This window comes from Serinus canaria, chromosome 1 (genome assembly GCF_022539315.1).
Source record: "Serinus canaria isolate serCan28SL12 chromosome 1, serCan2020, whole genome shotgun sequence".
NCBI lineage: Eukaryota > Metazoa > Chordata > Aves > Passeriformes > Fringillidae > Serinus > Serinus canaria.
The window spans coordinates 23,846,046-23,870,927 of NC_066313.1; the positions used below are offsets into that span (position 1 = coordinate 23,846,046).

General features: G+C 45.9%; 2 protein-coding genes across 4 annotated transcripts in view; one reads left to right on the forward strand and one right to left on the reverse strand.

Annotated features, from left to right (window-relative positions):
* IGSF11 (immunoglobulin superfamily member 11) overlaps positions 1 to 8,663 on the reverse strand; it is a 137,412-nt gene extending 128,749 nt beyond the window's left edge. Inside the window, exons 1-2 of the mRNA XM_050973829.1 lie at positions 8,446 to 8,663; positions 3,719 to 3,842 (exon numbers count right to left, since the gene is read on the reverse strand). Coding sequence (XP_050829786.1) covers positions 3,719 to 3,827 — 109 coding nt within the window. The 5' untranslated portion in view covers positions 3,828 to 3,842; positions 8,446 to 8,663. The remainder of the gene's footprint in view (positions 1 to 3,718; positions 3,843 to 8,445) is intronic.
* A 1,206-nt stretch (positions 8,664 to 9,869) lies between these two features.
* Positions 9,870 to 12,544, forward strand: TEX55 (testis expressed 55). 3 transcript variants are annotated; one of them, XM_030234648.2, is made up of 4 exons: positions 9,870 to 9,995; positions 10,902 to 11,351; positions 11,628 to 11,690; positions 12,346 to 12,544. In XM_030234648.2, the coding sequence occupies exons 2-4, from the start codon at positions 11,184 to 11,186 to the stop codon at positions 12,397 to 12,399; spliced, it is 285 nt and encodes a 94-aa protein (XP_030090508.1). In that variant the 5' UTR covers positions 9,870 to 9,995; positions 10,902 to 11,183; the 3' UTR covers positions 12,400 to 12,544. The 3 variants fall into 3 exon arrangements, with proteins under 3 accessions (XP_030090508.1, XP_030090509.1, XP_030090507.1); XM_030234649.2 differs by lacking the exon at positions 9,870 to 9,995 and adding an exon at positions 10,001 to 10,090; XM_030234647.2 differs by lacking the exon at positions 9,870 to 9,995 and adding an exon at positions 10,085 to 10,231.
* The last annotated feature ends 12,338 nt before the right edge of the window (positions 12,545 to 24,882 follow it).

Sequence of the window (24,882 nt, forward strand, 5' to 3'; positions counted from 1 at the left end):
TACCAGCGTGATGTTGCTACCCCTGCTGCTTTCCCCCTATTCACCAGTTCTGATGGGGCTGTGCTTGCCTAGCATTACAGCCAGGGTAGCAGCAGCTTCAGAGCCAGCTTACTCCGAAGGCTGAACAGCTGGAACTGTACTTCCCCATATGGAGCAAGGTTTCAGATGGATTTTCTTGGTGCTGCCTGTGACGTTTACCTTGTCCTTCTGCCCGTCTGTTGCAGCCAGTTGCCAGCCCCTTGCCTCTGCAGAGGGCAGAGGGCAAGGGAAAGGGCCATCAGTCTGCTCTGTACAGATGGCATGTCAGCTGTGGCAACACTCACTGGGGACAGGGACAAAAAAAGTAAGGTAGAAGACTGGCAATTGTGCCCCTCTGCAGAGGTGCTGCAGAAGAATCTCCAGCATAAATGTTCTCTTGTGCTTCTTTCCCTATCCAGGAACTTCAGCAATCCTAACCCTGGCAGCCTAAGCCAAGAAAGCAAGGGAAGCAGTAACAGGGCAAGGCTTTGGGATAAGGGAGCTACTTGCTCCAGTCATTCTGTGACTGCAGAGGTCTTAGCCAGAGCTAGAGTGAGAAAAGACAAACATCATTTCCACAGTTCTTCATGTGGGTGCTGAAATATGAGCCAAAAAATTCCCCTTACATCTCTGAACCTCTTGCTTAGTCAGTTTTGGGGAGGAAGGGTACACCCATTGACTCTTACCATGGCTCGATTTTAGCACAAAGAACTACAATGAAACTCAGATTCAGAGTCTGTTATTTACCTCTGGGGCTAACGCTGCCATCTCTTGTCAGCTGCCCAGCACAAGAACAATTAGAACCTGATGGATGCCACTCGCTATCTGTGAGGGTAGTACTAGGACCAGGAAGCTGCAGCAGTATCCTGCAGTACCTGTTGCTTGTCATGTTACCTGCATGAAGGAACACGTGATGAATTTAGCCTGCAGCTCACAGCAGCCAAGTCCAGGAACCAGTGGTGGGAGATGCCAACTGTGGAGCTGTCACCCTTCTGGCTCATGGGCAAACAGCTGAGTCTGGAATAGCCATGAGTGGGACAGTGACCCACAATGCTAACACGTTAACCCTGTCAGGAAGGCAAGTCCTCAAAGAAAATGTCCTTCCATCTGCACCACCATTAGCTGGCTCTGTTATGTTTCTCACCTATACCAGACAGACTGAGGGTTTGCATGGGATCTTATTAGAGGACAAATCAAAGACCCAAAATTCATTAAAACAGGGAAGAGAGATAGAAGGAAGACATTTCTGAGAACATTTTGTAAGATCAAATCCCTGCAGAGATGGTCAAATTTGAATATTCTTCCCAGACCTTTAGGAATATTCAGTAGGCCCTGTAACCTCCCACCAGTGGGAAAGTTAACATCAGCCTCAAATAAAGTCCACATGCCAGTTCTCCAATCACTCAACCTTTCTGTGAAGTGAAGGCAGCCAGGACAGAAAATATTCACACATTTGGATGTGTATATTACCATTCTATACTAAGCCACTCTGTGCAAGCAACTCTGCCTTGACCCCTGGGTAACCTGAGTCCCTTTTCTCAGGCTGAATTGCCATTACAATTACCAGGATCACAAGAAAAAGCATTCCTGTGGCAGAATAAGGAACCAAGGGGCAGAACTTTTCTAATGAGTGCCAATTGCGTTCCTTTGTCAGCACCCAAATCACACCACATATACATGCACACAGTGCTGGGCACATCTTTCTCAATTAAAGTTGTGGCTACTTTCTTCTGCAGTCAGCTCAGCCTCAGCAAGTCAGAGCTGAACATCTACTTCTCCAAGGCTTAACCCAGTGAGCGCTGTAAGTGGGGCTCAACTTCTTTCATAGCGCAAGACCACTCGAGACTTACAGAGAAGAGTTGTGACTTCTCCATACTCATCCAATGTTCCTGATCTTCAGCTCTCCTTTATTCACCCACCCAGGTTGGAAAAAACTCTACCGGCCTTCTTAATTATTCTGTGTACCTTTCCTTCTCAGGAAAAATGGCACTTTCATAACATCATGCCCAACTGGCACAGCACAGCTAACTTCTCTTTTATGGAGGACTTGATCCAGAGCCAGTGCAGTCTCTCTTGCTCCTCTTTGATTCTTGTTGTCCAGACCCAAATCATTCTTCTCAAGCTAAGCTCTTTATTCAGCAATACCCTCTATTTAGCAGTGCAGAGAAATTTTACCAGTATAAACTAGGTTATGAGGTTGAAAACTAAGTAGTTTTACTGGTGAATATATGGATAGAAACTCCTTTGCCCCTTTGTTTTAGTGATGTATTGGAAGAGGCTTAAATTAAGCCAAAAAGTCATTTATTCTAAAAGAATGCCTGCAGGGGACATAAACCAATCGTGCCTTAATTATGCCTGTATGCTCATTTTGATTGCTTTAATGTTTCTAATTACAGTGTTAACACTTCTCCCATTTGACAAGCAGGGAAGACAATTTGGCTCAACCAAGGAAGCTGGAGCATGGGTTATGGGAGATGTACATCACCTTCCAGAATGGCTTGCTCCTGCCAGCTTGGAAAGAAAGGATGCTCTCATTGGCATTCTGTTATTTCAGTTTGTTCTTCCGCTGGGGCACTGATGGGGCAGCATTTTCAATGGCAATGCGGTGGCAATGAAAATGCTGCTATTGCCACTTTTGGCAAGAAAACTTTGTGGACATTTGCAGAATCATAGACAACACAGTTGAAAGAAACTGCAAAGAATGATCTCTGCTTTCCTTGTGGGAGAAGACAAGATTCAATGTGTTCATCCAAACTTCTCTACAGGCAGAAGTCCTCAAGCCATTTATTCCTGTGCTTAATTACTGTACCATTAGTAAAGGCTTCTTAATGTCTAACGAGATCTTCCTTCTGTTTAAGCCAATTACATATTGCCCTATCCCCCTGGAGACACAGCACTGATTATTACTTCAAAGCATGTTAAGGCCAATACAAATTTAACAGAAAAGGCTGGATCGCGAGTGAGGTATCTCAAGACTGAAACTTAGATACATTTGGATGAAAGCCATTGCCTGGACAATTTTTAAGGGGTCTCCATAGATAATATAAGTGCTAGAAAACTTCACTACAGAAAACTTTAATCCAATTTGTTTAGATGGAAGAAAAGGATGGGAGCTTTTAACTATTGCCTGCAAAAACATGATTGTCTTACGTCCAGAAGAATGCTAATTCAGGTCCCTAAATAAAATAATCTGAACTATAATGCAATTGGTAAGCAATAGATGATATTTCTATCTTAGTAAACTTAATCAATGTATTGAATGCAGGAAGGGCTTTTAGTCTCTCAGCTCTAAGTTTGCAGTGCCCAAGATTTAGACACAGCCTCATGATCAGACAAGGTTTTTGTCACCATGTTATTCACTGCTGAGCCAAGACAGCCCATCTAAAACAGCCACAAGGGCAAGAGAAAGAAAAAAACCCCACAGAAGTCAATAAAGTATAACCATATAACCATATCACTCTCTTAGTAATCAGCTCCACCCCATTTTTAGTCTCAGATTTAGCCCCTGTATGTGCTCAGGGCCAAAAATAAACCTTTTTATTTCCCTCTGAAAACATTGAACTTTTAAAGGTAAGTGAGTCAAGTCCTCCAAAGACAACATTTCTTTTCTGGTTCATTATCTACTGCCCTCTTTGACCACATCCCAAGAAACTTGCCAGTATTCATCTTGCCCCTTCCACCCGTCATCCTAGAAGATCACCTGTTTGCAGCATCTGGCTCCCCCTGCTCCCAGGAGAGCACATCTGGTCTGATTTCTGTAGGCTCCAGGTTTTCCAGGAAAAGCAGTTATTCAGAGCCACATGGAGCATGCACTTCTCCAATCCCTGCAGATTAGAACATTCATGAAAGTTAAAATAAATTACCAAAGATGTGCTTTCCTGTGCACTCATTTCACATGTTAAGCCCTGCATGGATATATGGAAATAAAGCGACCTTTGCTTTCCTTTTGTTTAATTGTCACCACAGTGAACCATGGCCATTTTCTTTCTGTATCAGAGCCCCCACTCAGAAGTTAAATGCAATTCAACTTCTGCACATTACCTCACACCTCAAACTAATTTGTCTTAACTCCCATGTAAACAAGCCCTCAGAGGACTGGTTTCTTCCTCTCTCATGTGATGGTTCCCTTCATCACAAAGTGAAATGCATTGAAGAAAACCATTTGCAGTGAATTTACCCTCAGTTGTGCCTGGAGTGACATCTTTGTTGTGAGTTGCTGCAATACTTCTCCCTCTGCCTAACCTTATCTGTTTTTTTTCTCTTTCACACAGCTATATTAGAACAGTTTATAATTAGTAAAACACCATCCCTCTACCAGGGAGAGAGGGAACTGCTAGCCTGGTCTACAGGTGAGGTACAGAGATGATCTAGGGAGATTAACTGCTAGGCTACGGATCACACAAGCTGTCTACATCTGAGCATAGAAAACATCTAAACCCAGACTTCTTCTGCCACTGGAAACATATTTTCTTCTCCTCTCAGTGAATTTTTCCTTATTAGAAATAGTCAATGAGCTTCTTCAAACCTCAGGATCATGCCAGTTTTGTGGGAAAGAAAAAAACCAAAAATTACTGCCATCTGCATGACTCCCATCAGGGGACAAATCTTTCCCTCTCCCTCTCCCCCTTGTATTCCATCCTCCCTTTTTACTTAAGAGCAGTAGGAGACCTTCACATTAAGATACTGAACCCATCACAGTTGGAATAGACAAAGTGAAAAGGGAGGTGATGGAGGCTGAGACAATGTATTTTTAGTCATTTCGATGAATTATGGAGATGTGAAGCTGATAATTTATTGAAGAAGGGAAACGGGGGACTCTATGTAAATGTTTTCAGATGAATAATTAATGTGCCTTTCCAGCATCAGGGGGTCTTTAATTAAAGCCTCTGTTAAACAAGGGAAGGCAGACAGGCCTGGCTCCTTGCAGCAGCTAATTGCACCTTTCCCATGTACAGCTACGATTCAGAGACAAAGTATCATTTGCACAAATAAAGAAGGACAGTTCCTACCTAGGGTGAGTGGTGGGAGGCTGTAGAGGCCACCTGAGTGACCCCAGGGCTGAGACGGTCTGCATCACATTTTAAATTAGCTTGGCACACAAGCCTAATAAAGGGGTGTGCAGAAGGGAGAGTGAAGAGGGCACTGTGGCCACAAGGCTTTGAGGAATGCAGAAAGCCCTTCACAACCATCTGTGGATTACAGCTTTTTCAAGAGGGACCTACTGACAGGGTTATCCAGGGTCTTGCTGTGACTGCGTGATATATTTGCCTTCCAAAATCCCGTTCCGTATCATGCCTGCCTCCCTGTTCCAATGCCAGGAATCGGTTCACAGCAGAGAGGAGCACAGCAATGAGGCAGAGTTGGCAGGATGGAGCAAAAAGGAAAACTGGAGTCTTCCCAGTACCCAGCTGCTGTCCTTACACCCAGCACCCTCCACAGGCACCACTCCCCCAGCTGAACTTCATGTCTGGACCCTTCCTTCCTTCTGGGGCTTTACTGATGGAGACAGGATTGGATGTAGGCTCACTGTGGACTTCAGCCAGAACACAGCATACCCTCTCTCTCATGCCATGTGATGGTGAGACCAAACTTAAGCCCTCTGCCTTACAAGGACTGGGCCTCGCAGAAGGTCTGTGATTATTTTTTAAGAGAACGTATAAAACCATAATAGTTTCAGGAACTAGAATGGGATAATTAAGGAATGACAAAACCAGTCCCAGTTAATACTGCTGAGGAGCTTCTAATACAATCCCAAATTTGACTTATTTAACTGCCATAGGAACAGCAGGAAAACTTCCAAACAGGGAAATAAGTCCTGATTTCCTTGAGAATGTTATCTAAATTAGACACAGATTAATTCGTTTTGACACCTTGGCAAAGAAGCTATCTCACTTTTTTCATTCATCTTTATCTCCAGTAATGATCCTGGTAACATTACAAATGAGGGAAAAATAGTCAGCTGAAACTTGATTTTTAACAGAAAGGGTTAAATCTAAGGTAGGCTAAATAGGTTCCCAAAGCAAATATTTCCAAACACAGAAGCTAATAACACATCTCTTTCCTCCACTGCTGAAGACTGGCCTGAAGGAGACCTTGAGGGGTTACCTAGTCCGTGCTGGTCATCTATAAAAGAGATTTGCTTATCCTGTTGCCCCCACTTTCTGAAGCCATACTTGAGGCACTCCCTTTCAGGAAACTTTGAGCAGAAAGACAATTTGGAAAACAGCCCTTCAAGAAAGGTCTCACTGATTTCTGCAAATATCTTGGTTTTCAGGAAAGCCCCGAATCTTCGCTATTGAGAGCATGTGTCTTCTGTTTGCCCAAACCAATGCTCTTGGTGTGGGCAAAGCAGTGCCTGACATGCCTGCGAGCTCAGCGAAGGTTTACTGCTGTGCTTTGCGGAGGCAAGCGCTGCCAGAAGGTCCCGGAGGCTGCCGCACTCCGAGGCCCTGTGAGCAGCTACGAAGCTCTGCTGCTCTCTGCTGGGAAATCCGGGCAGAGTCCGAGCTGCAGGAAGTGCTGGGGGAAGAGATGCATTTGCCAGCACACAAACAGAGCCACCTGTACAAGCGCAGACACCTGGGTACAGGTGTATCCTCTTCAACATAGCTGCCAGAAGTACACCCACATCAAGGTTTGCTGGTACAGGAGCATTCTGGATGCAAATCCGCAGCCCCAGACACCTCTCTTCCCCTTGCACCCCAGCCCTCTACCTCATGCAGGAGCTGGCTTTCTCCACTCTCTTGCACTAACACCTGCTCTCCTCCCAGCCTGTTTTTTTTTCTCAAAACCCTCTGGATCGAGAGTAGAACAATTAACCCACCATTGAGGTAAGGAACCAACCTGCAGGGCAGCCTCATGATGCCCACAGAGTCACCGGTCAGGACACAGATGAGCAGAGATGTCTCTCCAAGGACCCCAAGCCCCTGCCTCACAGCCTGGGGGGTTTTTTTGATCATTGTTCCATGACATAAAGCTGCTCTTTGTTCACCAGTGGTCAGGAAGGCTTTAACTATGTCTGGCCACACCTGTGCAAAAGCACAGGTCAGAGAGTTTTGGGGCTGCAGTGTACAGAGAACAATGAGGCCCTGGCTGTGGGTAACAACTGGGCTGCCACAGCTCATGGATCATGTGGCAGGTGAGCTCCCTGCTCAGGCCAGCAACCTCAGCCTGGGGGAACCCCCAGCTTCGGACAGCAAATCCCGCACAAAGGAGAGGATCAAATCTCCCAGCATGGTGCTGACTGAGGCCCTCTGCCCCTTTAAGCAATGACATTTAAATTTGCTGATCTGTTTCATCCCATGCATCTCATTACGATTTTCAAGTAGTAGATGAGGCGACCAGAATTTGAGATAGGCACTTTCAGGATTTGGCTATTATACACGTATATTTACAGCTCAATAAAATAAGAAGAAATATTCAAAGCAAACAGACTGTGGAAAGTGATTTCTTCCAACTCTCCACTGCAGACTTGCAAGAAACCAATCAAAGAGGCTCAAGAGTGGTTTGAGCGTAATTTATTAACCCAAAAGGGGCTGCATTGTTAACCAACATTATTTATAGTGAGCAGCTCAACCATCTCTGCTGAACAACTGTGTGATACTGCAGGGACAAATGCAGTGAGTTACTACAGAGATAGGACAAAACCAGCAGCACGTCTTTGTTACAGCTGTTAGAAAAAGCGTCCCCAGGAGACAGACACTGAATCTCTAATGGCTATCTTATTTCTCTGACAATTTATTTAAGTTTTAACTTAACAGCAGGAATGATAGCCACAGTTACACAGTGACTCCCAATAAAGGAGTGTATTGCTAATCTGCAGCTGGTGTTTTCTTATTTATTTCAAAGTCTTTAAGTTCCAGACTTAGCATATGGTGCCATATAAATAATGATATAATAATATGCTTTTGCTTTCCATGTGCCTGTGTAGAAAAAAAACCCATGTGATTTATCTTACATGAGCATTGTATTTAAGGCATTATTTTGCTCAGAATTTTTAATGCATTTAAAATGCATCTTCTGTTTTTTTTAATCTGTTCTTTTGAAAGAATAAACAGAGCAGTGATGTTTATTTAATAGAGTCATTCATCTTACTTCCCTGTTCAAAATCCTAGCTTTCCAGACCCAGCAGCCAGATCCCTGCAGTAGGCAGTGGGGTCGGAAATGGAGAGATCTGCTGTTTACCAATGAGGCACAGATGAAAGGAACACATGGGGCTCGAGATTTACCCACAGCACGACACTATTTGAAGCCAGCAGGCAGCTGAGAACTGTCCAGTAGAGGACAGAGAGGAGAAACTCATGGGAGAAGTCCTGCAGGGAGTCATGCCGTGGAGAACACAACTCTGGGATGGCTCAGCACACAACCACCCTAATACACAATTAATATCAAGATGCCTCCTTCAGATAAATTTGTATCAGCACTTACAAAAAGCCGGCAGTCCCATGCTGTCTGGAAGCATCACTGTCACATGGAGAAATGGGAGATGCAAGAAAGGATCAGAGAGGGAATGACCTGGTATCCCATGAGTGCAAACAGCATTGCTCCAGTGCAAGATGATTTGAGCGGTCAGCGTGGCGGAGGATATGGACAGTACTGTCATGAACCAGGCACTGGAGCAGTGAGGCAGCTGTTTCTCTGAAAAGGCCAATGGCATAACCTGAAAAACACACACAAAGTGAACTGCTCTGAATGGAAGTGACATCTGTAAGTTTAGAACACCTTTTGAAGTCCTGTATCTCCCCTCCTCTCATCCCCATAAGCCCCCATGGCATTTACAGCCAGTTTTTTCAAACCCAGCTCTTGTCAGACTGGAGCATGAACCAGAATATGTCAGAAGCTGGTTACTGTGGTAACAGAGCAGAGCTTTTATCTTTCTCCTTTCATCTCCTCTTTGGGGAAAACTGGCAGTCTGTTTATTTGCTTTTTCTGACGAAGTTCATCACACAGAACACAAACTGTCTGCATTTGTGTAAAACTGAGGACATGAGAAAGTACTTCTCTCATCACTGTACATGGAAATATTTCTCTCAGCACTCTACTACCCTACCTCTTGCTTCCCTGCTTTCCTGTACAAGCTATTTGACATGTCCTTTTCCAGGACTGAGACCAGAACTAGAACCAAAACCAGAACCAGAGCAAGGATGAGGGCCCGGGCCAGGCACCACCACCATTGACATCCTGGCCTGTATCAGGAATTGTGGGAGCAGCAGGACCAGGGCAGTGATTGTCCCCTTGTACTCAGCACTCAGGAGACCACTCCTCAAATCCTGTCTCTTCTGAATCGAGCCCATTTCTGAGCCCCTTCACTACAAGACATGAGGTGCTGGGGTCCAGAGAAGCCAGTGGAGCTGGTGAAGGGTTTGGAGCACAAATCCTACAAAGAGCAGCTGGGGGATGCTCAGCCTGGAGGAAAGGAGGCTCAGGGGGAACTTATCACTCTCTACAACCACCTGTAAACAGATCGTAGCCAGGTGGGGGTTGGTCTCTTCTGCCAGGCAACCAGCGGTAGGACAAGAGGACACAGTCTTAAGCTGTGCCAGGGGAGGTTTAGGCTGGACATCAGGAAGAATTTCTTCACAGAAAACATGATTAGACACTGGAATGGGCTGCCCAGGGAGTTAGGGAAGCCACCGTCCCTGGAAATGATTAAGCAAAGACTGGACATAGCACTTCCTGCCATGGTCCAGCTGCCATGGTGTCTCTCGGTCACCGGCTGGACTCCTGAATCCGGGATTGCCGCCCCCCGGCCCTGCTATTCCGCCCTCACCCAAGATGGCCGCGCGGCACTCACCGCCCGCGTGACGCCAGCCGCCCCGCGCGCCGAGGCACGTGACGGCGGTTACCCCGGCAACCGCCGCGGCTTCCCGCGCCCACCCACCTCTCCCCCGGCTACGGCGAGCGGCGAGCGGCAGAAAGAGCCGGCGCAGGCGGGGGGGCGAAGCGCCCCCTGCCCTTCCCTGCAGAGCCGGGGGCAGGTGAGGGCGAGCCGCGGCCGGGAACTGCTCCCCCCGCTTCCCTGGCTGCACCGCCCCGCCTCGCCCTCTGCCCTTCCCTGCAGAGCCGGGGGCAGGTGAGGGCGAGTCCCGGCCGCGAACCGCTCTCTCCGCTTCCCGGGCTGAACTGCCCGGCCCGGCCTCCCACCGCCTCCCTTCTGCACGAAGCGAACCCCGTTGTCGACAGGAACAGCACCCTCCCTCCTACTTCCAGGAGGGTGAGCGCAGCTCCTGCTCCCCCTCCGTCCTCACCCAGCACCCCGCTTCAGGCGACATTGCAGAAACCGGGGCTCGGGATGGGAGAAAGAAACAGGGCAAGACTGCCAGCAGACAGGTCTAGGGATGGGAGTGTGGGGCATGGACACAGCACAGTCCACGGCCAGCTGCTCCAGGGGTAGATGGGCAAAGCCTGCACAAATTTCAGCTGCTGCTGTCATGTAGCAAACCTGGAGCTGCACCAAGCAGGGAATGAGGCAGGAGCTGAGGGCAGCCACAGTGCAGGCAGTGTGCACTTAAGAGGGGTCACCAACAGTCACAGGCAAAGAAAGGTCATGGGTCGGGTCTGGGATCCATCCAAGGGACTTCCATAGACACAAAGCTACCTAGAATATGCACTCAGAGTCACCCTAGGAAAACTAGTCAGTGAGGATCAGGCACAGATACAACTGCTGCATAGTTCAGTTCTGAAGGCTTGGGCCGGAGATTAAGTAGAGTTCCTATGATCATGCAGAATGATGCAGGTGGGGCCAGTCACAGAAATAAAACATGTTAGTGCATGCTTTAAGTGTGGCTACAGCATATTTGCAGAAGATGGAGTAATATGCTGTGTCTAGTCAGTGGACCTAGATGTTTAAAATGCTCTTGTTCTTTATCTGCTAAATATTGTAGCAAGGGTTCAATCACCATTCAGAATCTGAAGTGGAGGAATCTGAGGACCACACACCTGTAGTTGAATCCCCACCATCACTGGATGACTTACTTGGCGTGGAAGCACCAGCGTCTGCAGCCCAGCCATCTGTAGTGGAATTGCCAGTATCTGCAGCCCAGCTGGCTGCCAAGAAGCCACCACGTTCTGAGCACCATTTCCTGCTCATTGTATAGTCTGCATCCAGGGAAAACTCACCTGAGATCAGATCACCTGTGGGTGAACTTCCAGGTTTCAAAGTCAAGATGCACACCTCTGAATCCACACAGGACGGATCCAGTAACACCGTTGAGGCTGTGTTGTCAGCAGCAGAGATTACATTTGAATCATTGGAGAATCCAGAGGATTTTGGAGACCCCTATCAAGTTGCCATGAATTATGTGGAGGAACATAAAATTCTACAGATATTTCAGGTGAAATACATATTTCTCATCTCCTTCCAGAGGCTTACATGAGGAGCTTGGCTTAAAGTTATCTTGAACCAAATTATCCCTTCCCCAGACCCCTCCTTGTCCTGTGCTGTCTTAAGTATAGACTTAAGAAAAAGCAGTAGAAAAGGACCCTAGATCATCTTTGGTGTCTGAAGAGATTCTTGCTTTTTAAAATGCAGATGGCATTGGAACAGGAAGTGCAGGCACCCATCTATCCAAGGATCAATAATTCTTTCCTCCTGTTTTTCTCTGTCTCAGGATATCACAGAAAAACTGCTGATCCATAAGCCTGATGACCCCTTGGAGTTCATATTGCTGGAGGTAGGGTGCCTTGCTGGGCCTCTGTGGGGACAGGGTCAGCTTTGCTAAGCGCACCAGAGTCATGGTCAGCCCAGGACTGCTTCCCTGACTGTGTGTCTGCTGTCTTGGGAGGAAGAAAAGCACAGGCAGCAGCAGAGTGCCTGGGGTGCAAGGGATCATGTGTGCTCTGAGAGGAAGGAATGGTATGGGAGGGTGGGGGAAGAATGGGGTCAATGTGCCCTGGAGTTACCTGAGAGGTTAGGGAAGCTTAATGACAGAGATCTCTGTTACCCTTCTCTAGCTGCCTCTATCCCAAACTGGGAGGGAGCACTTTTTCTGCCCACACCTCCCTATTCAAGAGAGCTGTCTCTGCTGATCCTGAAGGGTATTGAAAGACAGGTAACTCAAAGTCAGTGAAGTGAGACAATAGTTTGGGAGTGAGTTAGAAGTATGGATTGCTTCTTGGGAGGAGGAGGAGGTTAGAAGAAAGAATGCAGATGGAGGAAAAGAGTGCCTTCATTACCCCCTAGTCAGTCAAGAGAGGCACCATCTTTGAGGTTTGCTGCTGGGTTCATGGTGCACTAAGCACAAAACCTCCAGAGGAACGGCAGGGTCAGTTCTGGGCATCAGTGTGAAAGCAAATAAGCTCCCAAATGACTCTTTTTCTTTTGCCCAGGTGCAGTCTATGATAAATGCCAGGCAAGCAGAACCAGAGAAACTATCGGAATAGAACGAAGATGCATAGATGTTTCTAGAAGAGGGCTTGTGCACTCCTTTTGGCCCCCATTGACCTTGCTGTTGTGGTATTGCCACACCATGCCTTCACAGCACCATGTAGTCCTTAGCAATAACTTGGAAAAGATCTGCTGTCTGTCTCTTGCCTGGTTTCTCTGTTTTGTATGCTTGTGCTTCCCCTTGGGTTTAAATCCTGCAGCTAAGTTTTGGTTTGGAATCACAGACTGAGATCTAAGTGTGCATGGATCTGCATGCACATATGGCACGTCTGGAGGAGGCCGGTCTGCTGAACTTCTAGGCATATAAATGCATAAATCTCATATTGAGGCCAATCCACACTCTGCCTCTCTGTGCAGAGAAACCTCACAGCTCAGACAAGGCAAGGACAAAAGCAAGCAGAGTTAAAAAGCAGCCTTGGACAACCCACAGCCTTCTTTTCTCATGCTGTATCGATGGCTTACTGTGTCCAGTTGTGCAGCAGCACCAATCTTGTACTTTGATAGTTTGTGTCTGGGCTTTCCCACTGCCCCCAGAGCTCCTCTAATGCAAGAAGTTGTCTCTCTGCCTCTTCCACACACTGGATACAGCTGTCTCACCTTTAATCACCCCTGCTGAACACTGATCACTCTGCTTTTTGGGGTGGCCCTGCCTGTATCATTGTAAGTAGGGTATATAACCAGAACAGTAAAGCAACAGTTGCACACACCCTTTATGCTTCCAGGAGACACTGTCACTCAGGAATGTCGGAGGTGAATAAAAGCAAACAAACAAAAACCAAGCACTGGTAGCCCAGAGAATTAAGAGTCAAGGTACATTTCGCAAGCACATCATTTGAACTGTGTTTGATTTCTGAAACACAATCCTAATTTTCATACTATCCAAGTGTCTACTTCTACACTGTAAAAAAAAAAACATTTTTCTTTCTTGTCTCTTGTCTGACAATTATTGGAAATGTGCAACAGAGCATACTGTTATTTTGGCTTAATAGATTGTCTTATATGCAATAGATGCCAGAAAGAGCTTTTATGTCACTACAGGCTTTTCTCTTTTTTAGGCAAGTGCTCTAATTTCCTGATGAATGGTGGTGTATTCCCAAATGACTGTTTCTATGGCTATGAAGAGAGCACCATAAAAACTTCCATCTATCTATTTTTAAAAAAATAATGTATGATGATTGGGTTGTGTGATTCTACACAACACAGCTTGGACACCAAAAATCTGGGAAAAACAGAGGGGAAATATTTGGCATACAAATTCCATGTGTGAGATGAGTTTCCTTTCTGAGTTTCTCAGAAAGGATCAGTTAACTCATGTGTTTCAAGACTGAAAACAGGTAAGCACCCCTGTCATTCATAGGGAAGGGTTTCAAGGTTATTGTGGGCCTAAAGATGGCTCAAGATTCAGATTAAATCTTCATTGGTTTTATGAGAGTTTTAATGTAGTCTTAGACATCTAGGTCCCACTGCAGCAGTGAGATGCTTTTGAAATCCCTACTTATCTCCTGCAACTGGAAAAATCTGACACTGAGAATCTGAGATTGATCTACTTACAAATCCTTGACCAAAAATGTATCAGGCTGAAAAACAATGCATATATGCCCTGTCCTAATGTATCTCTGTGGAACAGAAAATGCATGGAAGATGAAGATAGTGTTTGAAGCTTTCTCATCTCTATGGTCATTTGTCAGCACATTGTCCCAGGAGATGGAGAAGCTGACATGTCTTTGAATTTTGTTATAGAGCAGGATTAGGCTGCCTTGGGGTACAGCCTTCACTGTGTATTTCCTGCCTGTCATTTGGGTATTGCAGTTTGTTATTGTCTTTTGCTTACAAAAAGCTTTTGACCTGTAATATGTTCTCAGACTATAAGCATATGCCTTCAACTTGATTTCAGCATTAAGGGAGTTATGCAAGGGAAGATCCCTAATTCCTCCCTCAGGTAGGTTGAACTGAGCTGGAAAGCAGTCTTCTTACAGGTGACAGAAGTTTTGCAAGAGAGGCTGTACCCAGTGTTCCTCAGTAATCTCAGGGCCACCAATTTTCCTTTGGTGCCCTGGCCACCTCATCTCATGCTAACAAAGTTGCTGTGTGGCAGCAGGAATTCCCCCCGGTACACGTAAGAGTGAGCATCTGTCTTGTCTATTTCTCAGAAAAGAGAAAGAGTGTTTTCTGTTCTTTCTATTAAGGAGAGGTACTTCTCCTTTGAGAAGCAGTTGTCTAGAGATGAATGAGGCTGTACCCAGGACAAGCTCTGTGGGCCTGGAGTTGGCATGTATAGGTGGCATGACGCTGGGGAAGGTAGTGAGCCAAGGAAAATCCTTCAGCATACAGAATTGGGGGGGAGGGCGGGGCAGGGATAGGTATATCATCTCTGAGCAAGGACTTAGATCAGAAATCTTGGGGTGCTTACCATGAGCTAACGAGAAATGTCACTTCCTTCACCTCAAGCTTCTCAGATGATCAAACTTAGTTTTATGAAAACAAAAAAGCATCCTCCGGAATGTTTGCAGATTACAGTGTTTAAGGTAGTGTCACACAGCTGTATTTTTTGAGCTGCTTCAAAATTATTCTGAGAAATACACTGTAGGTCTAGAAAAAAATCTACTTCACATTAAGGCACTGCTGTTTGTGTATAAGAAGGCTTTTCTGTGGTGAAGAAAAGAAGAAAAATTAGATTTAAAATGGAAACTTCTACTGTAGTCTTAATTCCAGAGTGACTGTCCCTTTTCTACAATTTCTTTCCAAAAGCATTGGATCCTAATTTCTTCTTTGTAAGTGGACATTTATCAACATGACATTAAACTGTCATTAAATTTCTTGCCTTGAGTGCTCAGAAGGAATTAGCAGTTCCTCGTGTGTAACCGAAACTCTTCCATATAAGTCCTTACAGCACACTAGTCACAGCACATTTGAATGCCCTCCAGAGTGCTAAGCAACGTGACTAACATCTGCTGTTTGCTCTTTCTCCTCTCCACAAGGGAAATGGCTGTGCACTGAAGTGCATTCTTTAAGAAAGGGTGGTTTGGGGTTTTTACCACACCTGTGTATCTCTGTGTACTTCCAATGGATAAATCATGAAGTGGGAAGGTATGGAAGTTGGAGGTAGTTTGTAGTTCCCAAGGATGATTCCTCTGCAGTATGAGCTGAGTACTGGGAAAACACATTATTTTCAAGGAAGAGATTTTTTTTTGTACATTCATGGACAGGCACAGAGGTGCAACACCCAGTTAATCTGCCAAATGGCATGGTCTTATGGTGCCCAGACTGTTGTGAACCTTGTGCTCCTCTGGAGGCAGGACACAGAGCAGCCAATCAGGAGGAAAGTGTAGTCCCTGTAAAATTGGTTTCTTGGACCAAAACATCAGTTTCTTTTTTCTGCCATCTCTATGTGGAACTTGAAAAGACTCAGCTGCCCCAAGCAATACTGAAGTTCCTGTGTACTGCTTCTAACCAATGGGGAAAAAAAAGTTGTAACAGCTGATTAAAAATCCTTTGAAAAGTTCACACAGTCTCTACTCTGGTTCTTAGGCGGAGGGCATAGGCAAGATCTCCCTTCAATGGGCAGCTGCTTACAGCATGAGACATTTCATTGTGACTCACTGGATATGAATCACTGCTATATTACACCAACTTTAAGCTACTTAAATGCCATTGATTTCAAAGTTTCACAATCTTGTGGAACTCATGGTAGGCAGTAGCAACTGCTTTCATGTCTGAAATGGAAGAAAATAACCTCTGGGTAAAATCCAACAAAGAGCTTAGCTAAAGAGAGCTCCAGCTGAAGACTGGAGAATGTGGAAGTGCTTGGAAAGGAAATATACTGAGGCAAATTGATCAAACCCTGTCTGACATGTCTCCAGGTTGTATTCCAGAGAAAGCTTCTCTTGACCATTCTTTCATCCAGTTGAAGTGCAGGAGAAAATGAAGAAACATTTCTTAAGGTCAGGAATTATTATCCATGGCTGCATTCCTTTTTTGGGGACTGTCCTTATGGGAAATACTGATGTAGCAGCATCACCAAAAGCTCATGGCCACAGTTTGACTTACAATAATGAAAAGAAGAACTTTGAGTTGTTGAAGAGACATGGGTTGGATTAGTAGTCATTCATCATCTCCTGGAGAAAGGCGGTGGGCTGGAATGTCACTGCAGAACAGATGAATTTAGGCAAAGCAGATGCAAGAAATTTCTGTATATATAATTCAACTGTGGAAACTGACTGTGGACACACCAGTAGTTCATCTGTTTTAGAAATTCCTGGTATGACTGAATGGAGTGGCTCTTCTTCCTCAAGGCTATTATCTCTATTCCCCATGCAACTCCTCTCACAGATGGGAATAGCTCACCCTCCTTTGTCACAGACCCTATTGTTCTCAAGCACTAGGAAGGACATCTCTGTGGCTTATTCATCCAGGAGTCTGGCGTAAACTATCTTCCAGGGAAGAAAAGAGGAGAAACTGCTGGTGTCATGTCCTAAACTGCACTGAAATAATACCAGGAAAGAAATAAACAATGACATGGACTCATTTTCTTTGTGACATTGTTACTTTGAGACCAAAATGAGCATCTTTTTCATTGTCATTAAAGAGGCAAGAGGTGGAGGAACATACAGCTGCACAGAGCCAGAGTTATGAAGGTGCACAGCTATCTAGTGCAGTTCTCAAATTTAAAAGGGAAGCATTGTAGCTAAGGGAGTGCAACTCTCAGTTTACACTTGCCGTGGAAACTTCACTATAAACTTAAAAGTCTTTAAGGCAAATGCCTTATTTAGAATCATGTGGTCCAACTTTAAAAATTATTAACTGGGAGGCAGGATCCATGTTAAGGTTAGGGAGTTGGTAAGGAAAAGAGGTGACCTCTTTCCTTCCTCCTTCCTGTTCCTCAGCTTAACTTCTAGCATAAAACAGGAAATGGGTAAATAAAGGATGTGTAATACTGCAGTTGTTTGTTAATGGAAAAAAACAGGTCATACCAGCCTTTGAACAAAATCACTTTCCACCTTGAGGAACTTTTGGAGTTTAGACAGGTGAGTAGACATTAGGGGGAAGGCTGTATTGCATGCAGGCAAATGGTCAGAGACTCAAAGGTTTTTAACAGTGTCTCAAATTTACATAAACATCATGAACATGACAGTCCCTCTGAAGAGCAGATCAATGCCAGCTCAATCCCACTATTGTTTATACAATATATATATAAGTATACCCTTGGGTCTAGCACAGTATCCTGCCTCCTTGCAAGGAGATTCAGCGAAGGACAGCACTGCCAGTTTGCTGAAACCTCACAGTATTGAAAGCAAGCACTGCCCATTGCAGAACCCAGCTTTTGGCCCTGTAGTCTGAATCCTTGGTAGTGTAAGAGAGCCATCTTGAGGGACTCCTTGACCATGGTGTGATGTCATGATGAAAATATATGTTTGCCTTGGCAGATAGGAGCACATATGGAAGTTTAGCAGCAGCTCCTTATGTTTTGCCCTGTTAGATGATTAAATCTTTGTAAATGAAGAACAAAGCCCAAATGAACAAAGGTAGAAGCTGAGCTAACTTATCCTAGTTAGCTTCCACAGACCTCTTAGTAGTTGTTCTAAGCTTTCCTGGCTTTACAGAAATCACGTGTGGAAAAACGGTGTTGGGGTAGCAGGTTAAAAGCATCTTGAACTAAAAAAAAATAAAAACCAGACTAAAACGTAACCTTGCCTATGTGTGCCCATGAGAGGGCAGCACAGACCGGCTGAGCCTTTGCTAAAGGCTATTCAGAGGCATGAGTTTACATCCCATGGAGTAGCTACAAGAAGAGGCAAAAAAAAATTTGTATAGAAGAGCCAGATGGCCTAAAGCACAAGCTCATCCGTCGTCCACCTGAAACTGAAACCCAGGTGCAGCTCGGTACAGGCTTGGCTGAGTCAGACTCCCAGATGCATGGCAGGGTCTGAATCTCACAGATTTCTCAGGGAAGTTTCCCGTTAGGTACTGGAACCTTGAAAGAGTTTCAGTGGAAGAATTGTGGACAGTGCCTACAGTTCTGTTAAAGCAATGAGTTGGTGTGAGACATCAACCACACCCTTTCCAAGGCAGACGCTGTCACCCCGGGAGCGGCATAAACTCGCCCGAGGCGGGTGCCAGTGATTTCCATCACGGTGTTGCACCAGCCAACACCCCTCTGCTACTCCCATTCCTCCCGCTGCCAAGACTGTTGTGATGCAGCTTTAATTGACTGTCGTCCTTCTTTCTGCTGGGTGCTCCAGCCCTCTGGCAAGGTGGATGGTGGAAATGCTGAGATAAATGAGACATATGCTTGCAGCAAGTGTGTTGGAAACTGGGTACTGACAGGCAACCATATGTAGATGGCAGTGCTCCACTGCTGGCCCTTTGTGGCCTCCTGCATCAGATGCAGCTAATGCAGAGGAGGCAAGCAGTGGGTTAGGGAGGAATGAGGTATCCCCAAACACTCTTCAATAATAAGCTGGAATCAATGTGAACAAGTTTCTTCGGCCCCTTGCAAACAAGCAGTAAATGTTCCCAAACAAGATCACTTCTTTGAAGCATGTTGTGGCTCATGACTGACAGAGGGGATTTTGAAGGAGAGGATTTTAACCATCAGCAAGAACAAGGCAGTCCCTAGATCCAGACAGAACAGCTTGTTCCCAGTCTGTTAGGGGAAACTCAACTGAACCAACAGTAATAAAGGACCATCATAGTGCCAATGTTGTTTGGGAGCGGGATTGCATCCTAATGGCTGTATTGACACTGACATATGCAGCCTTTCAGAGGCCAGGTTTCATAACCAGGAGCAATGCAGACACACTGCCTAGCAGATCTTCCCTGGACAGCCTTTTAAGAAGCTATCTGAAAGACAAGCAGAAAATTTCTGCCTTCTCAAAAGTCTTTTCTCCTGCCAAAGATCTCTGCAAATCCCAGGCAATCATTTGCCAAGGCACAATGAGATTTCTATCCTCCTATGAGCCTTCCCTGTGAGCTCCTCCACTATGAAGACAGGCTGCCAGAGGTGAGGTTGTTCTGCTTGGAGAAGAGAGGGCTTAGGGGAAACCTCATTGTAGCCTTCCAGTACGAGGGACTTGTAAAAAGGAGGGAGATGGACTTTTTATACGAGCAGGTAGTGATAGGACAAGAAGCAATAGCATGAAACTGAAAGAGGGCAGGTTTAGATTACATGTTAGGAAAAAAATTCTTTACTCAGAGGGTGGTGAGGCACTGGAACAAGTCGCCCAAAGAAATTGTGGATGCTCCATCCTGGAAGTATTCAAGGCCAGGGTGGATGGAGCTCTGAGCAACTTAATCTAGTGAGTGGCATCCATGCCCAGGACAGGAGGGTCAGAACTAGATGATCTTTAAGGTCCCTTCCAACTCAAACCACTCTATGATTCTGTGATTCTATGGTTGCCTGTGGCCAGGCTCCTCTTCAGAGTGGGCTGGCCTGCCCTCATCTGAAGATGAGATGCAAGAGAACATGATGTCCCTTTTACCAGCCCCTTTATGCCCTCAAGGGTGTTGGCTGTGGAGCGTCACTCTTGGGCTTGGCTCCCCTTCCCTGCCAGGAGAAACTCCTGCTGGTGGTGGGAAGTCAAGGCAGAGCTTGACCTCTGCACTCTCCCATGCTCCTCCATGCTTATTTTATCTTCTGGTTCTTGTGTGTACAAAAATGTGACCTGTGGGTTGCTGAAAGACCTGGGTGAGATCAGCAGCTCTAAGATGCAGATCCTTTGGTCTGGATTTTCCTCTGCAGAAATTGGCCTTGGGCATGTGTTGAGACTCTGCTACAAATTCCCTTCATAGTCAGCACAGTAAGAGACATACTTAGGGTGAGATTTAGAGCCCAAGTCTCTCTCAGTGAGTGCAAGAAGGCACCCTGAGGGTCTCTTTCATTAACAGTAGTAGCAGCCAATAAAGATTAATCTTTACAAGAATCCACTACTTCTCTATGCTTTTGGGTTGAGACCACTGAGGAGGGGAGCAAGAGCAGCTGGTCTGATTGTTAGCAGTGGAGTACTGAGATTTAATTTGTTATTGCCTTTACCCACACATGTAAATATCATTATGAATACTAGCCCAAACCTCCTTGGGGAAGCAGTTCCCTGCCTGACCTCAGTACTTTATCAGACAGAGCAGCTTTCTCCAAGTTGTTTGTCCTTTCTGCTTGCTCACATTCAGGAGAAACATTCTCTTCTAAAAGGCTGAAAGTACAAATTTTTGTGCAATCTCATGATTGCAATAGCTTGGGCTTTACGCAACTACCCAAAATTGCAAGTTTTAATGATACCAAAATACAGATGTGGTTACAAGCTCATGAATAAAGCTACCCTACAAAATTGGAAAGATAAGGTGCATCCCTCTCCTAACCCAAAATATTAAAAAACTTCAGTCCTTGAGAGTGTGCCCTATAAGCACTCTTCATTCCTAAGAAGAGTGCAATGCCATATTCATTGCTAAGTGCAAAACCCCAGGATTGCCAGCATCACAAAGGTGCTTGTATCAGTCTTCTCTGTAACACTGTTCCCCAAGGTAGCTGGGTTTCAGACAGAAGTTACTGACTGCATTCCACATCATACCAAATATACATACATATATATATATATATATATATATATATACAGTTCTACAGTTCTGCTTTTCAGCCTATATGTTTGCAGGTTTAGCTGGGGTGGCCAGCCCAGTGGCCTGGTGGTTTATCCTAACCCACTATAATTAGCCCATGGCTGTTGCTCATGGTATGCCATTTGTCTCCCCACACTCAGCACTGTTTGGTAAACAATTTCAGAGACAGAGTTGCTCTCCCCTGATCTCACTAGGTGGTGTTCCCTTATTTATTCTCTGCACCCCACAGTTATTCCTCTCTCTTGAGGTTGTGAGGTATAGAAGTGGCAAAAAAGGCCAAAAATGTTGCCAAAAGGGGGAGGCAGCTGTAGCAAAAGACACAACTCAGCTGGGGAGGCGGGATGCAAGGCTGGCAGGAGGCCAGGCCAGCTGCAAACCCAAGAGGCACCATGGACATCTGTCCCCCACCGCCTGCATCCTCACCTCCTGTGCGGATGCACTGAGCTGGGAGAGGAGGCAGCCATTAGGAATTCCCTTCTACTCCGAGAAGGAGCTGGCTCCCAGCCATGGCACGTGGAGGGCTTGGGTGGCAGACACGAGCCTCAAATTCAAATCTGGCCCAGGGAAGGAAGGTCAAACTGCGGACTGGGAAGCAGCTGTTCACAGCCCTCCTGGGAATGCAGAAGCAAAGCTGGGTGGCAGGAATTGGGGCTGGGGCTACTGGGAGCAGTGCCCTCAAGGAGGAGGTTGCTGACCCAGCTGATGAGGTTGGGACTCTACCAGGAAAGAGCTCCTCCACTCATGGGCAGCCCCACTGCAGCATGCTTTAACAGGGATGCTTGGCTTTACTCCCAGCAGTGCTGCCATGAACTTGTCACCGTATACGGGAGGGACAATCATTAAAGAAGTCCCCTCCCTGGGACAAACAGACAGTGTGTGTCGAGCTGAGCCTGTGCATGGGAGCACGGGCTTGGCCAACACTGAAACCACATTGGTAGGGACAAGGGATTTCCCAAGCCCGGTCCCTCAGCCATGAGCTTTGATCTTGCTGTGCAACACTGCAAATGCAGTCAGGAGCCTCCTGCTCACGGATGGCAGTGGCTCTGGCATGACATTGGCATGAGGGGGTCACAGAGATGACTCCTGGGAGTCTGCTACTTTGACCACAAGCTCCTTTTCCTCTCTGTGTGCTTGCTCCCTCTCTAATTCCTCCCTCTCATATTATCTCAGCCTTAAATCATTATTTCCATGCTATGAAGAGAAGAAATTCAAAGGATTCGGGAAGGCGGGATAGTATTCTTGGAGGTGAAGAGTGGAACTAACACACTGGAACTAACCACAACACCGTCTCAGCAGCTTTGGGCATCCTCTAGCATGCCTTCCATACCAATTTTGAATAAACACAGCATACTTTGTGACAGGCATGTTCTAACTTTGCCCTGTCACCCACTGAGCATGTTACAATAACCAAGTGATAGATCTCCTGAGAAATCCATTTTCCACCTCCATCTGAAAATAGACCAGGCAGTGGTCTTAGCATCTGACCATCCCTGCAGGTGAAACCCCAAATGGCAGCATGTCTTCACTCCCAAGTCCCACTTTGCCTTTAACTTACTGGCAGCAGAGGTGTGCACACACATGCACACGTGTGGCTGGATACACAAGGCACACACATGTTTGGCTTTGTACCTGTGCACATACATACGAATGGTTCTGTGCAGGGTGTGCCACTCAGCAGTCTGGAGCTTTCCCAAGTGCAAGAGCTTGCACAAGTGCGTGGGTCTGGCTGTATAGAAGTGTTGGTCCATCTGAAGTAGGCCAGCACAGAGACAGTCCTACAGGGGAGGCTAAAACAGCTGCAGGCACCCCACTGGAGGTTCCCCTGTGGGAACGGGGGCTTCCCAGCCCTGGCTTGTCAGCCCCACTGTGGTCCTTCCCCAGACAAGGTCTCCATCTGACCCTCTGCTCTGTACAGGCATTCATGTAAACTCATAGTCTGACCTTGTTGGCATACACCAGAAGAAGTTCAAAGAAACAAACAAAACACCCATCCCAAGCCTCTCCTTTCCTATATCAAATTTCTCTCCAGAGATCATAAAAAATATTCTTACCCAGATTCTATACCAGATTAACAAACTATGAGAGCCAAATGCTGATGGCAGCTGAAGGGTGGCCACCACCCAGTCCAGCCTAACCCACTCTTCCAGCCCAAACAAGGATTCACTCTAACAGCTTTTTGCAGTGTCCTGGACAGGGCTACAGAGCTGCAGGAGAGCTCAGCTGCACCTGGGTTCTTTTCCAGCAGCTATTTTCAGTGCTGGTGATTGGCAAGACTATGAACTTCACTGCCAGCTTCCCCTTCCCTCTCCTCTCTTTCCTCATCTTGTTTTCCCAAGACACTATTTCCACAGTTGCAACCTCTTCTCCTCCCAGCTGAGATGTGATGGAGTGTTTTACCATGGCAGGCTTTTGTCTAATCACTGCCTCAAGATCAGGCCAACTGTGATGCTCAGGAGATGGATGCACTGCTTTCTCCCTTGTCAGCTGCTCTCAGTGTCTAACAACAATGATGGGAGTATGCCTTCCTAGAGCTCAGGACACCAGCTGGTGTGAAACACCTGGTCCCACCAGCATTGCCAAAATATGGGGTGGCAACTGCACCAAAATAGACTGCATGGGTTGTAGGGAGCAAAATTACTGGGCAAGGAGGTCTGAGTCATTTAAGTCTAGACAAATCTGTTTCTGTATTCTTGAGGACCAGAGGGACAATTTTCTTGCACCTTTCTACTAGATCAGGCTGGCTGCAATGGCTGTGTTGCCTTTTGCTTATGGCTGTGGTACCTCATGGAACTGGATATGCCAAAGTACTGTCCTTTCTTCAGGATTAAATCTCACACACACCTCATGGGAGAACAGGATCTCTCTTCAGTTGTCTACAAGTACCAAGGCATCCATAAGACTTCAGAACCATTGCTCACTAATTTCACACAAAATATTTGCCAGGATGGCCACCGATAGGACATAAACATGTTATTTCCCTGCTTGTTTTTTGACTTGTGAGGAGCTCTAACATCATGGAACTCCCATTACCCTTCCCAAGCCTGTTATTTATTTGGCTGGTTTTCGCATCAGCAGATGAAGAACAGCAAGTACAACCACCTGTGCTTTTGCCAGAGACATGTTCAAGGCACCAGTAATGTGAATCTTGACTTTTGGCAAACTTGTGCTGGAATGAGGGTGAGATGGGAAGGTGAGAGACATTCCTTTTCTGTTGTGTTCCTCAGCCTTAGCTGTTCTCAGTTCATCACAGGCCAATTAATACATATATCTTTTTTTTTATTTTGCTCTGTCTTAATAGGACTGACTACATGAAAAATCCAGAGTGCCCAAGGAAATAAAATATTCTCCCCACTTTTCCGGTCATCCACAGTGTCCTGCAGAGTAGCCAACACTTACACTTCTGTTTCCAAAAAAATCCCAAGCTGAATGAAACAAAAATGGATCCAACCCAAACAACTGGATCTTTCCTGTACTACATAATTAAATGAAAACATTTAAATTAATTTACTTAATTTTTCTATTCAGTGCATTTTTTGTATATCTACGTTCAAACAGTGACCCAGCAATCCTTGTATATTTACGTCCTTCCAACTTGCCCATCCTCTTTAAAGTTCAAGTGCCTCGTATGAGTGACTCACTCATCCACCCTTTTGAGAGTATAAGAATAGAAATTCTTTAAAGCTTTGTGTTTTCAGCACAACAACATTCCGATATGATCTAAGAATCACAGAGACACCCTTCGGTCCCAGGAGGACTGGGGAACAGGTTTGGCTAGAAAAAAAAGTTTTCCTCATGTGATGGGCACCCCACCAATCACACAGCACGCTCCTCAGCATACTGGGCTCTTTAAAGGGCAGCGGAGGTGGGAGAAA